This window comes from Bidens hawaiensis, unplaced genomic scaffold (assembly GCF_021521415.1).
Source record: "Bidens hawaiensis isolate Kalapana, Puna unplaced genomic scaffold, B.hawaiensis_p1.1 tig00002307_1, whole genome shotgun sequence".
In the NCBI taxonomy this organism is placed as follows: Eukaryota; Viridiplantae; Streptophyta; class Magnoliopsida; order Asterales; family Asteraceae; genus Bidens; species Bidens hawaiensis.
The window spans coordinates 2,891,304-2,905,273 of NW_027491124.1; the positions used below are offsets into that span (position 1 = coordinate 2,891,304).

Consider the following 13,970-nt stretch of genomic DNA (forward strand, 5'->3'; position numbering starts at 1 on the left):
CCGTGAACCATGCGGTATATATTTTAAACCTGTCAGGTAGCCGACTTTTATCAGTTTGGATGGTTCACTCAATTTCAAAGGTTTATGAGCTTCAACTTAAGGAAAGAGGTGGGGAAGGCGGAGAGCCCAAAGCATTTTTATAAAATCAATTTTATTTTAAGTAGCTTATTTTTTAAAATTTACCTTTTTATATATAATAAAAACTAAAGTTTCTTTCAACCAAAACTTCTTTTTCACCAATAGGGTTATTTTTGAAAAGTTAAAAAACTATAAATGTTAAAATGTTGAATATTAGTTAGGGTAAAAGGAGAGATTCATATTGGATTTGTTTTTCTCCCAAATACAAATCATGTCGTAGGGAAAATATGACCTTAAAATGAATATTAATCAAATTTATGGCCATCAAAACAGCCTTTTTTTAGTCAAGGGCAATATCTAAATGTAACATTCTCATGGAAAAAAAAAAAAAAATTTAATTCAGACAGCATTAACATACCATTAACATAAAAGGAAACACTTGGTTGGAGAGCAAGAAACACAAACACACGAAAAATGTATAGGAAGAAAGAATCATTAACTAGAAAAGAGAATCATTAGCTAGCAGTTTTTTTTTTCCTTTTATATCTGTTCAATCAATGGCATATAATATATGTGCAGTGGGTGCTCATAATATCCATAACCATAAGTCGTCTATAGGTTTGTATCTATCGGGTAGCAACCAAGAACGCGAAGAAAACTAGAAAATTCCTGCAAAAAAGTTGAATATATTAATATATACGTTACATTTGTATGATAATCATAATCATTGATTATATATCGTTCTTTCAAGGTGAGAGAGTAAATTAAAGTATGATAAATTACTAATGATATTACGCCCTGCTTGCGGTGCGCGCATATAAAGTATATATGTGTGAACCCTCGGGTGGGCAAAAGTAAAATTGCACTAATTTTGACGTTATTTTACCAATCTCGTGAAAATAACGTTAAAGGTGGCGGAAGGTTAATCAGGCATCATGTGGTGGCGTTGATAGCCAAAAGACAAGGGCACATGCACCAATCAGCCGGTGTCCCTGATGATTGAGTGCTATGTGCCTTATGTCCAAGGCTTGATGCAAAACTACTATCGAGCCGGGGGTCTCACCGGAAGCAGCCTCTCTATCCCTATGGGATAGAGGTAAGGCTGTCTACATCTTACCCTGCTCAGACCTTACCATAGCATTGCTATGCTATTAGTGGGATATACTGAGTACGATGATGATGATGATGATGATGATATCCCAGCTTTTGCAAGAAAATGATTACTTTGACTTTAGAGAGTCAAACGTACTAGTTTTCGAACACAAATTAGCCTTACATTTTTGCGGTTTCTAATCTCCAGATGCTTTGAACGTCGTATATATAGTTACTAGCTTTTGAACCCGTGTATTACACGGGATTTGTCAAATGACCGAAATTTAAGTATTTAATCATATGTAATTTAGAGATTTTCTTTTGAATTTATAGATTAATTTTAATATAATCACACACACTTCAAATGTTACATATTTAAATTTTACATTTTCTTAAGATTGAAATAATGTTTTAAGATGACATAAAATCAATTATTGGTACCTAAGCATATTAAAGATTTTTTATATGATCAATACGAATGTAAGTTAAATAGTGTTTTACAAATTGTAAGATTATAAATATTATATTTATTCAACGAAATTTGAAGTACACACATAACTAAATATCTAAATATAGGTCACTAATTATTATATGACAATGGTTTGTAAATCATTATTTAATTCATTTGGTAATTCACTGTTTGATTTTAAAATTATTATAGATATTCAATTGTTTATATGCTTTTTTTTAAGAAATTATGGTCAAATTTTCTACATCTAATAGTAAAATTAGATGCAATGGGTTAGTAAAAGTTAATGTTATTAGAATTACATTAAATACTTTTTACTCATATGGGTTACAACTAATGGGTCATACTAATTAAACCCATGACCCATGGATAACATGAATTAAGGAGAGTGGAGATTAGAAAATTAAAGTTAAGATTGAATGTGGTTAGGACACATCATAATCATTATTTTTTTAATTAGTATAGGTAGATTCGTAATCCTAGATAATATTTTCTGATATTTATATAGATCTTACCAATTTAAAAGTTAAACAATACCTTGGTTGACCTTGAGGAGTCAAGCATGGACAATCTTATAGGCAGTTGTAAGTTTACAAGGTACTTTTTATATTTGATCATTCGAGCCCGGTCCTTATTAATCATATTTTCGATATCAATACTTAGCATTTTGCATCTAATTTATTTTGAGGTTGCAATACCTCATTTGACTTTGAAGTAAGAACTCCAAAGAATTATTATGAACTATGAAGACCAACCTGCAGATGGCCGAGAGCGCATTGTGCACGAGGCTCTGCCATTGAAGCTTCAAAATCAATGTAGAAGAAATAGTCAAAGTACCTGTGAAAATTAAGTCAAACGTCAAAAAAGTAATATAAATGATTTAAATTCAACAGAACAAAAAGTCGACAGTGAACTTGGAAGATTAAACTCACTTGGCACTCCCCTTGTTTCTGCCATCAACGATTCTAAGTGGGCGATTTCTTTGAGGCCGGCTCTCAATCTTTAAGTCAAATTGAAAATTGGAAAATTGTCAAGCGTTGACTTTTTAACTAATGAAATTTGTGAAAAGAAATTACCTTGGATAAATTGATGTCCCTAAGAGCAAAAACTGCTAAAGCATTGAACAATTGTCCCGAGCCTTCTTCTAATGTAAACACAATGCTCGTCTTTGATATAAAAAAAAACAAATATAATCATTAATACATCTATTTCACTTGTTAGGAGGGTATTGAGGAGCCCGGTGAGTTTTCCCTGCTAATGCACCATTATTTTTACCTTATAAGGCTTGTCTACTCCCGGGATAATAGGCTCCCTAGCTAGAATTAGAAAGCGCATGACATTATGTAAATCATCCTAAGAAAGCAATAAATGCATGATCAGATTTTTTTTAATAAATGAACGAACATAAACAAATAAACGTGTTCATGTAGTCAAAAGAATGAACAAGAACACATGTCTTATTTGATGATTTAAATTCATTTGTTTTTGTTTTTTTATGTTCATTCATGTTCATTAGTTTACGTTTGTTTAAGATCATTCTTTAACATTCGTTAACATATTCATTTAATTACTTTTGGCACATTACAACTTACTCTGGTTATAATAACTTGTTAAACCCAACACATCGTTCTTCACTTTACATTTAACTTGTTTTAGCTCAGTTATGTTCGTTCGTTTACGTTAGTGAACCGTTCGCTTATACTGCTAACGGGCGAACACGAACATGTTCATTTTCTTAACTAATGAACACGAACAAGAAACCCCCCTATGCTTAATTGTTTGTATTCTGTGAATGAACATACCATGTTTTGTTTCTGTTTGTGTTTGTTCGGTACGTTTACAAGCTTATTTATACCTGAAACTTCTTAGAGAGAATATGGAGCCCATATATTTCTGCTGCGCGAGAACTGGCAATCGCTCCGGTGTCTGCTACGCCCTTAGAGGCTACAATCTGTTGCATAGAAAATTTTTTAAAATAAACAAAGGCTATATAATATATGGAATAGATTCTCAATATTTTCCTGGGCTGCAGCGGCAGTATCTTCAGTATTAACTTTAACAACGTTTAATTCGTTCAGCAACATCTTATATTGATCAAGTGCCTGTGTTATTAACATAGTATCAACACTAATCCACTAGAATTTAGGGTAAAATAAATCTTCTTAAAGCATAGTATCATATCATATTTATAAAAAAGAACAAAATTACAGCATCATATTTACCATAAAAATATCTGCTCAAAACCATTTTCTAATTTATGACATTTAAACCCAATCCTTTAAAACTTTTACTAGGGTCTAAGAGTTTGAGTAAGGAAACACAGAATTACGGGTTTAATGGTCATATTATAATTTTATTTAATGAAATGAGTGTATTTGATATTAATTTTTTTACTTGGGTGAATATGATAGTACGTAAATTTCATGGCATTACACTCGCATTTGTGTCGGTTGGCATGCTTCAATAGATATATCAAACCCAACTAATAACGAATTTCAAATTTTTGGATTTATTTACCATTTAGTAACCATTCATCTATGAAATACCCACTTTAATAACCAGAAATTGTGAAACACTCAGAACATCTAATTATACAATTTTCACGCACATCCAATTATTGAATATTGCATAACCGATGAGGTACAGTACGCACCTTCTGGTGGCTTAACACACACTTTAAATCCCCCATTTGTACACCGGGCAATCCCAAAAGGCAATGATCAACACTGAGGTTCACTTCTCCTAAAATATGCAGCCTATGACGAAGAACTAAATCATAATTTCTGTGGATGCTTTCTCCTACCGAGTCCTCAATTTTGATTATGCCTTTGTCTGCAAACCATAACTCAACTGCCTGAAAATCCAAACATACGTATTAAGCATTCAAACTAAAAAATATATATATTGTTGTCATAGTTATACATATCAGATTTATATTTTTCGTGAAAGCAGTGCATATCCGGGTTAAAAAAGGGAAGAATATAATTTGGGAAAATATATAGAATACCATAAATACAGATTCATATTCTTCACATGGAATTGTCTCACATTTTGGATATGCTTTAAGAGCAGCAGCCTCACTGTACGCTCCGGGTACACCCTGCATAGTTCAAAAGATTTACAATATGAAATTAAGAATCATAAAAACCACCATGGGTATGCAGATTATTGAACCACGTAAATATTTTAGTGTGCTATATCTTTATGGTCATGTCTGGACAATCTCACATGTGAAAATATCTTTATGGCCATGTATCTACTCTTCCTCGAGTATATCCTAAATATTTTGATTCTATACATAAAAATATAATTTATATGTGAATCAATACACGTTAGGGTGTCTCTCAGTGTCTTGTATGATATTTGTTTAAGCAATTATCATGAGAAAAAGTAGATATACGATTCCCAGTCACGTATCTGATGGCTAACTTAGAGTTCATATGTTTTTGACATGGCTATACAGGTATAACGCACAAGAACATGATTATTTTGTGAATTTTCTAAATATGATGTCTTAGTTTATTGCTTTTAACAAAATTAAAATGTAAGCGATCGAGCTAAGTCAGAACAATTTCATGCATATTAACGTGGGATACGTGAATCTGTGGTTTTGCAACTGTTCTTACTATCTAAATCCTTTAATCTATACGTGAATTACAATATATTTGTGAATCTATGCGTGATATGGTGTCGTGAATTACAATTTAGTGTTAGTTTTTTTAACATGTCTACATAGGTATAACACACTCAAGAAAATATATGATGTCTTAGTTAAATGTTTTCAATACAATTACCTTGTACAACCCAGCCAGTAATATAAGATCAACTTCATGCATATAGCTATGTCATACACGAATCTATGGCCGCATAGCTATGCTTACTCGACTAACTCCTAAATATTTCCGTTCTATGCGTGAAATACAATATATATTGAAATCTATACTCGATACAATTTATGTCATTACTGACGCAAAAAGTAGATGCGTTTTTAACAGTGCTCTATAACATGTTCAAGAAAATGACTATTTTGTAATGTTCTCTAAATATATGTTTTAACAGAATTACCTTGTAAGCGACCCGGACTTTTGAATTGTCACTATTTGGAGGGACAAGATCTGTTGAAGATAATGCTTCTGCAACAAGAGGGGAAAAAAAACATGTATAGTTAGATTGTAAGCAAATATGCCATTTAGGGTTTCTTAATATGCAATTTTTCTCAATTATAAATTGTTTATTGGATTACATCGAAACAGAAGGCAAGCGGGCAACAAGCTGCGCCGCTACCCCTTTTTGAATCGCAAAACCCAATCTTTTAAAAACTATATTTGCTGATCTTGGAGTCATAACATTACTATGCATGACCCGCTGAACACGGGTAAGTAACTCCACAGCTTCAGACGCAAGGAAACCAAAAGTGTCAAAAGCTAGTTTCATGCATATATATCTAATATTTAAAACTTATAAAAAGAACCTTGAAATGTTATAATAATATATTCCCAGTATTTAAAAGCAACAATCATTTACAATTGTATAAACCCAAATGCAGAATAAATCTTAACATGCATTTGTTCCAAATTTAACAAACAAAACGGAATCTAATTTCTCTATGCAGTAGTAGTTATATGAAGGTCAAAAAAGTTGTATCTTAATAAAATTAGAAAAAATAAAATCACATGCATGGAATTCTGAATCCAACATCATCCTAGAGCCCTGGATGACTAAAAGTCAATAAAATTTCTCAAAACTTATGGCATATGACAGAAAAACTAAGCATAAACCATTGAGATCATACAAGTCGTATGAGTGTTATACGGGATCATAAGAGTATTATAGTAGCTAATCATATGGGTACTATGATCGGGTTGGTGTTCTTACAAATCATATGAGTCATATGATGTGTTAAACGGACGTAAAAGCAACTGATGTGACAACACACTTCTAACATAGGCTGCTAGACAACCCATATGACGAGTGAGCGTGGTATATGTATATAGTCACACCTTGTCAACTTTTTTTTTTCCTTGTGATTTGCTAAAAAAACAACAATGCAACAATTATCAAAACTCTAAATGCAGAAAGCAAGAAGACCATCCAAATTATACACAACAATATATATATATATATATAATTTTTATATGAAGTGGTATATATGAAGGTCAAAACAGATGACTTAATAAAGTTTTAAAATATACACAGAGAAAATCACAGGCTCGGATCAAGACAAAAAGTCAAATTTTACTTTTATTTATTTATTATTATTTTTAAAACTAGTACACTCCAGAAGGCAAAATCGACAAAAATAGTAAACTAATTTATCAGCAATTTGTTGTTCTGATTGATTATACTTATCAAATATTCTTTAAAAATATTAATTTAAAATCATTCTTGAAATTCAAATCCCCCTTTTGGCATAAAGGCAAAAAGTGTAGCTTCTGTGTGAAATCAATGAATTAACAAGTCATATACTCATATGTTTGTCCCAAAGGACATGGTATGTTTGTATGATTCCAACTATTCATTCTAAACGTCAAGGGTTCGAATCCTGCAAGATGTAGATGATTCTTGTAAGGCTTAACAATGTTTAGGAGTATACTAGTTTGTGTTGGATAATGCTGACTAAGATTGATGATATGGCATTGAACAAGTAAAGTGGAGTAGTGCTGACCGAGAAAGCAGCAATGAATAAACGTTCGTGTGAACGTTGGAGTCGTTCAGAAAAGGAAGGAGGAGTGCCACCTTTCTAGGAAGAACAAGTCTAGTTTTTAGCCTATTTAAGTAGTCATTCTGTTTAAGTTTTTATGCAAGTATTCAATTGTTTTCTGCTTTTGTAATCGTTGAAGTTATAATACAAAAAGGCATTCTGCAAGTTTCTGTCTTTGTTATTTCTCTGTTTCCAAACTCTGATCCAACCAATATTTTGGTATCAGAGCAAGATTTCGATCCTATCATATGCCCAAATACATAAACTCAGCAACCATGAGTGCACTAGCTACCAATCTAAACCAACCAAAAGAAAACTCGTTCCCGTTTTACTGTCCCTCTCTTACCTCTTCAAACTACACCACATGGGCCATCAAGATGGAGGCCATAATGGACGCTCAAGGCTTATGGGAGGCTATCGAACCGCAGACTGGGGTGGTTGCGGATGAAAAGAAGAGCAAGATGGCTCGAGCCTTCCTTTTCCAAGCAATTCCGGAGGAGATATTGCTGCAAGTTGCCAAGAAAAAGACGGCCCGTGAAGTGTGGGAATCTTTGAAGACAAGATTCGTGGGTGTAGATCGGGTTCAAAAGGCTCGATTACACACACTCAAAAGTGAATTTGAAGCAATGCGCATGAAAGACAGTGAATCGATTGACGAGTATGCCGGAAAACTATCCGGTATGATCACTAAATACAACAGTGTGGGTGCCGTGTTGGAGAATGAGGAACTGGTACGTAAATTGTTCGATACTGTAACTGAAAAATACATTCATCTGGTTGCGTCCATGGAGCAGTATTCTGATTTGGAACGCATGCCTTTCGAGGAGGCAATTGGGCGGTTAAAGGCCTATGAGGATCGAGTAAAACTGAGGCAAGGTGGATCTTCAAGTGAAAATGCTTTGCTTTTCACTAAAGCAGAAGGATCATCAAGTGCCAAGACTTACAATAAGCAAGGGTCCGGGCGTGGACGTGGGCACACTAATGGAGAAAGAGGAGGCAGAAGCAACACACGAGGTGGTCGTGGATCCAGTCGAGGTCGGGGTGACCGGTATGCAGGAAAGTCATACAAAGATACCAACAACACAAACCGAAAACCATGTGACAAGAAGAGTCACATTAGATGCTTTGAATGCCAACAACTTGGGCATTATGCGTCTGAGTGCAAGAACAAACAAGAGCAAGAAGTGCACTTGACAAAGGAACCGGAGGATGGACCGACGTTAATGTTGTGTGTTGGTGAAGAAGAAATACCTTCAATGGTGTTATTGCATGAGGAAAAGGTGCTTCCTAAGAGTCATGCCACCCGGAATGGAGAGAGTGAAGATTTGTGGTATCTTGACAACGGTGCAAGTAATCACATGACAAGCATGAAGAGCTCCTTTGCAGAATTGAATGAAAGCATAACGGGCCATGTACGGTTTGGTGATAACTCAAGAGTAGAGATCAAAGGGAAGGGTACAATACTCTTTCAATGCAAGAATGGGGATCAACTAATGATTCCTGAAGTATACTTCATACCAGCCTTGAAAAGTAACATCTTGAGCCTCGGACAGTTAACTGAAGTCGGGTATGATGCTTGGATGCATGATGAATTCCTGAGGGTATTCGATAGTCACAAGCGGTTGGTGATGAAGATTCCAAGATCAGCAAACAGGTTATATAGAATAACTTTAAAAATTGCAAAACCAGTGTGCTTGAAAGCTAGCATGGACGATGAAGCTTGGATATGGCATGCAAGGTTGGGACATGCCAATTTCCATGTGCTAGAATCGATGGCCAAGAGAAAGCTGGTAAGAGGTCTACCGTGTATCTCACACCCTGAACAACTTTGTGAAGCATGTTTGGTAGCCAAACAAACTCGGAAAAGTTTTCCAAAAGAAGTCAATTGGAGAGCTTCTAAGCCATTGGAGTTGCTACATGCCGATCTTTGTGGCCCGATCACGCCCCAAACATGGGGAGGTAACCGTTACTTCCTCCTCATAGTCGATGATTTTAGTCGGTTCATGTGGGTGTATTTGTTAAAAACGAAGGATGAGGCTTTAGAGAAGTTTCAAATCTTTATGAAAAGAGTTGAAAAACAATCTAAACATGGGGTCAGTATGTTGAGAACAGACCGGGGTGGGGAATTTAATTCCCAAGCTTTTACAAACTATTGTAATCAAATGGGGATCAAAAGGCAAACCACAGCCCCCTACACTCCACAACAAAATGGTGTTGTGGAACGTAGGAATAGAACGGTTATGGGCATGACTCGTTCTATGTTAAAATCATTTAAAGTGCCAGAACCATTGTGGGGAGAAGCTGTGCGCCATTCTGTGTATTTACTCAACAGAATTGTTACAAAGGCTGTAAAGAATAGAACCCCATATGAAGCATGGATGAAGAAGAAACCAAACTTAAAATACTTGAAAGTATTTGGGTGTGTTGGGTACGCAATGAAATTAACAGGTAACTTCCAAAAGTTGGAAGATAGGAGCAGACCTATGATTTACTTGGGAGTTGAGCCTGGAAGTAAGGCATACAGAATGTACAATCCAAAGGAGAAAAGGGTAGTTGTATCACGTGATGTGTCCTTCTATGAAACAAAAGGATGGGATTGGAAGGAGGTACAAAGTGAAAGGTCCATGTCAACAGGAATTTTTTTACAGCCAAATCCCAATGAAGATATCAACCACATGGAGAACTTGCATGGGAATTCAAACCAAAATACCCCATGTCCAGCAGACCAAAGTTCACCTACATCTGCTGGTCCCACAAGAAATTTGCAAGAAAATCCTCAATTTCCCATGCAAGATGAGGAAGACCATGATGGATTTTTTGATCATACACCACCAAAGGGCTTCAAGAAAATTCAAGATGTTTATCAACAGGCTTCTGCAATGACCGATGAAGAAGTACGTAAGTTGTATGAGGACAACGAACTTCTTCTGGCTGATGACGAACCTGTTTCGTTTAAGGAAGCTTCAAAGGAGGAGTCTTGGAGAAAAGCAATGCTGGTTGAACTAGACTCAATTGAAAGAAATAACACCTGGTCCTTAACCCAACTGCCACAAGGAAACAAAGCTATTGGGTTAAAATGGGTGTATAAAGTAAAGAAGGATGCGAAAGGTTCGGTAACTAAGTACAAAGCTCGTTTGGTAGCAAAGGGGTATGTGCAGCGAAAAGGTGTTGATTTTGAGGAAGTGTTTGCACCGGTGGCACGATTGGAGACCATTCGTTTGATACTATCAATTGCAGCTGAAAGAAACTGGCTTGTTCATCACTTAGATGTCAAGTCAGCCTTCTTAAATGGAGAGCTTAAAGAGGAGGTGTATGTAACGCAACCGTTGGGCTTCGAGATTAAAGGGAAAGTAGGTTGGGTGTACAGGTTACACAAAGCACTCTATGGGCTTCGACAAGCTCCAAGAGCTTGGAACACAAAGCTTGATATGTCCTTAAAAGAAGTTGGTTTCATCAAGTGTGCACAAGATCAAGCAGTATACAAGTTGCAAAACAACAGGTCAACTTTAATTGTGGGTGTGTATGTTGATGATTTAATTGTAACAGGGTCTAATGAAAGGGAAATTGAAGAGTTCAAGAAAAAAATGAAGCAAGCTTTCGATATGAGTGACTTGGGTCTTCTAAGTTACTATTTGGGAATCGAAGTTCAGCAAGGTGACCAAGGTATCTTCATTAAACAGGAAGGTTATGCAAAGAAGATACTTGAAAGTACTGGAATGGCAACGTGCAATGATACACAATTTCCTATGGAAGCAAAATTGAAGCTGACAAAAGATGAGAATGGCAGATCAGTGGAAGCCACTGAGTTCAGGAGAATCATTGGCAGTCTACGGTACTTGACTCATACTCGACCTGATCTAAGCTATTCGGTTGGGGTGGTGAGCAAGTTCATGCAAGAACCTAAAGCGAGCCATCATGTAGCAGTAAAGCAGATTTTACGTTACATCAAGGGTACAACCGGGTTTGGCTTGTGGTATAGAAAGGCTGGAGATGGAAAACTGTGCGGGTACAGCGATAGCAGTCACGGGCTGGATATTGAAGATAGAAGGAGCACCACGGGTATGGCGTTCTATTATTCAAACAATTTAATCACTTGGACCTCACAAAAACAACAGACTGTTGCGTTGAGCTCCTGTGAGGCTGAATTCATGGCTGCAACAGCAGCAGCTTGCCAAGCGTTGTGGCTGCGAAATTTGCTTAGTGAATTGACTGGAAGTGAGGCGCAGAAGGTAAAACTCTTGGTTGATAACGAGTCTGCAATAGCTTTGATGAAGAACCCCGTATTTCACAAACGAAGCAAGCATATTGATACGAAGTTTCACTTCATACGAGAGTGTGTGGATCGGGATCAAATACATGTTGAACATGTACGGGGAGAGCTGCAGAAAGCAGACATTTTAACAAAGCCGTTGCCACGTATAAAGTTCAAAGAAATGAGGAGCTTGATCGGAGTGGAGGACCTTAACCAAGTCAGCATTAACGGGGAGAATGTTGGATAATGCTGACTAAGATTGATGATATGGCATTGAACAAGTAAAGTGGAGTAGTGCTGACCGAGAAAGCAGCAATGAATAAACGTTCGTGTGAACGTTGGAGTCGTTCAGAAAAGGAAGGAGGAGTGCCACCTTTCTAGGAAGAACAAGTCTAGTTTTTAGCCTATTTAAGTAGTCATTCTGTTTAAGTTTTTATGCAAGTATTCAATTGTTTTCTGCTTTTGTAATCGTTGAAGTTATAATACAAAAAGGCATTCTGCAAGTTTCTGTCTTTGTTATTTCTCTGTTTCCAAACTCTGATCCAACCAACAGTTTGCCGTTAAAAGAACAAGTAATAATAGTAACTATAAAACCTAAACAATAAAAAACCATAGAACTTTCTTGTCAATATTAACCGAGTCAACTCACTTGGTAAAGAACTCAAATCTTTATGAAACTTGGATATCTGAGTATCATCGACTCCTCCATTTCCTGACTTTAAAACAAAACCAGAAGGTTTTTCATCTTCCAAATGGGGTTTACTTTGACCCAAATTTGAACTCAAGCAACTCCATTTCCTCCATGAGGCATCATGAACCCTTAAGTAACCAGTGAGCCCAGAAATTCTGCAATTGTTTTGAAAAAGATGGGTGACACCCCATTTGGAATGAGGATGATTAGTAGAAAAACGAGTTGGTACAACGTTGGAAGACATGTCTTTTTGTGCCAACTTTTTAAGGTTGTCAAGAATGTATTAGAGATTGACACCTAATTTGGGAATGAATATATGTAGTCACTAGTCAATCAGACTCTGTATTTTCATCTTACCTTTGGGAATGAACATAACCGTAATACGATCCTTCTTGTTTTTATTTATTTATCTATTTATTTATTTACTTTTTTTCCTTTTTTTTCTTTCCCAAGGTGTTTGATCGTATCTTTTAGTATTAATCAACTTTTTTTTTTTCGAACGGCGACTTTCTCAGTTAAGTGATAACGCGACCACATTTGCCGCACCATCACCCTTGGTCCAGACTATGTTGACATTATCGGGACCCACACTGGAACCTAAGGATCATTTGGCATTCCCGGTAAAACCCTCGCTCACCTCGCCCAAAGGCACGACAGATTTTATGCATCAGAGAAAATCCGGTCGGCATCAGGGATCGAACCCGGGTCTCCCCGTGTCTTCCCATCCTTTGCCTGGCTACCAGCTGGTTTAGTATTAATCACCTGATTTTGATTTTGATTTTAAACTAATGATAAAAAGAAAGGAAAATTCCCAAAATAAGTATTTATGAAAACAAAGTTCTTATTTTAGGTATCATTTGTAAAAAATTCCAAAAATATGTATTATAAACTAGTTATAACGAGTAGTTTGTAGAACCAATTAAAAGTTGTCATGTGTCCTTAAACTAACCGTAACGAGCACATTTACTAATCAATTACTCGTCACGACTAAATAAGTTTCATGCCTCGTAATTAACACCCACGAGTTATTTATAAATCCTTTAATCGCGATGATTAGTTTACCAGGTTTACATTCCCTACACGAGTAGTTTATTAGTAGTTAACTCGTTGCGACTAGTTTAACCTTATAATCTACTCGTCGAGACTAGTTTAACCTTAAAATCTATTTGTCGCGACTAAAGAACTTATGAATTACTCATGGGCGTTAATTACGAGGCATGAAACTTATTTAGTCGTGACGGATAATTGATTAGTGAACGTGCTCGTTACGGTTAGTTTAAGGACACATGGCAAGCTCGAATTGGTTTCTACAAATTACTCGTCACGATTAGTATATGATACCTATTTTTGAAATTTTTTGCAATCGATACCTAAAACTAGAATTTTGTTTTCATAAATGCTTATTTTGGGAATTTTCCATAAAAAGAAATATAATAGTTTTGAGATTATATTTATTTAATAAAGTTCAAATGGTAGTTATTATGTATTAAATACAATTATTAATAATCTCTTTTTATTAGTTGTTTCACGCTATATATTCGAATTAATTCTTTACTTAAAATGTTGCAACTTTTATTCATTATATGCATACATAACCGTTAAAGATATTAATGGTTTAATACTTTTCTTTAATTGTAGACAACAATTATTAATATTCTTTTTTTTTTTGAATGACAAAAAAAAAACT

The 13,970-nt window shown here is 35.6% G+C and overlaps 1 protein-coding gene across 1 annotated transcript; it reads right to left on the reverse strand.

Moving 5' to 3' along the window:
- Positions 1-690: 690 nt before the first annotated feature.
- Positions 691-12,569, reverse strand: LOC143616804 (arogenate dehydratase/prephenate dehydratase 1, chloroplastic-like). Its single transcript, XM_077089532.1, has 11 exons — positions 12,242-12,569; positions 5,705-5,772; positions 4,647-4,739; positions 4,293-4,493; positions 3,660-3,741; positions 3,495-3,589; positions 2,915-2,992; positions 2,716-2,805; positions 2,572-2,639; positions 2,395-2,476; positions 691-747 (listed from the first exon to the last, which is right to left on the reverse strand). Exons 1-11 carry the CDS (start codon positions 12,525-12,527, stop codon positions 691-693), a joined length of 1,200 nt encoding a protein of 399 aa, XP_076945647.1. The 5' UTR covers positions 12,528-12,569.
- Between the last annotated feature and the right edge of the window lie 1,401 nt (positions 12,570-13,970).

Excerpts from the sequence above, each read along its gene's own strand:
- LOC143616804 (XM_077089532.1), bottom strand. The coding sequence starts at position 12,527 with ATGTCTTCCAACGTTGTACCAACTCGTTTTTCTACTAATCATCCTCAT. Across the intron at positions 5,773-12,241 it reads AGATTTGAGTTCTTTACCAA|AAGCATTATCTTCAACAGAT; the intron begins GTGAGTTGACTC and ends CTCTTGTTGCAG. Across the intron at positions 2,640-2,715 it reads GGGACATCAATTTATCCAAG|ATTGAGAGCCGGCCTCAAAG; the intron begins GTAATTTCTTTT and ends TTTGACTTAAAG.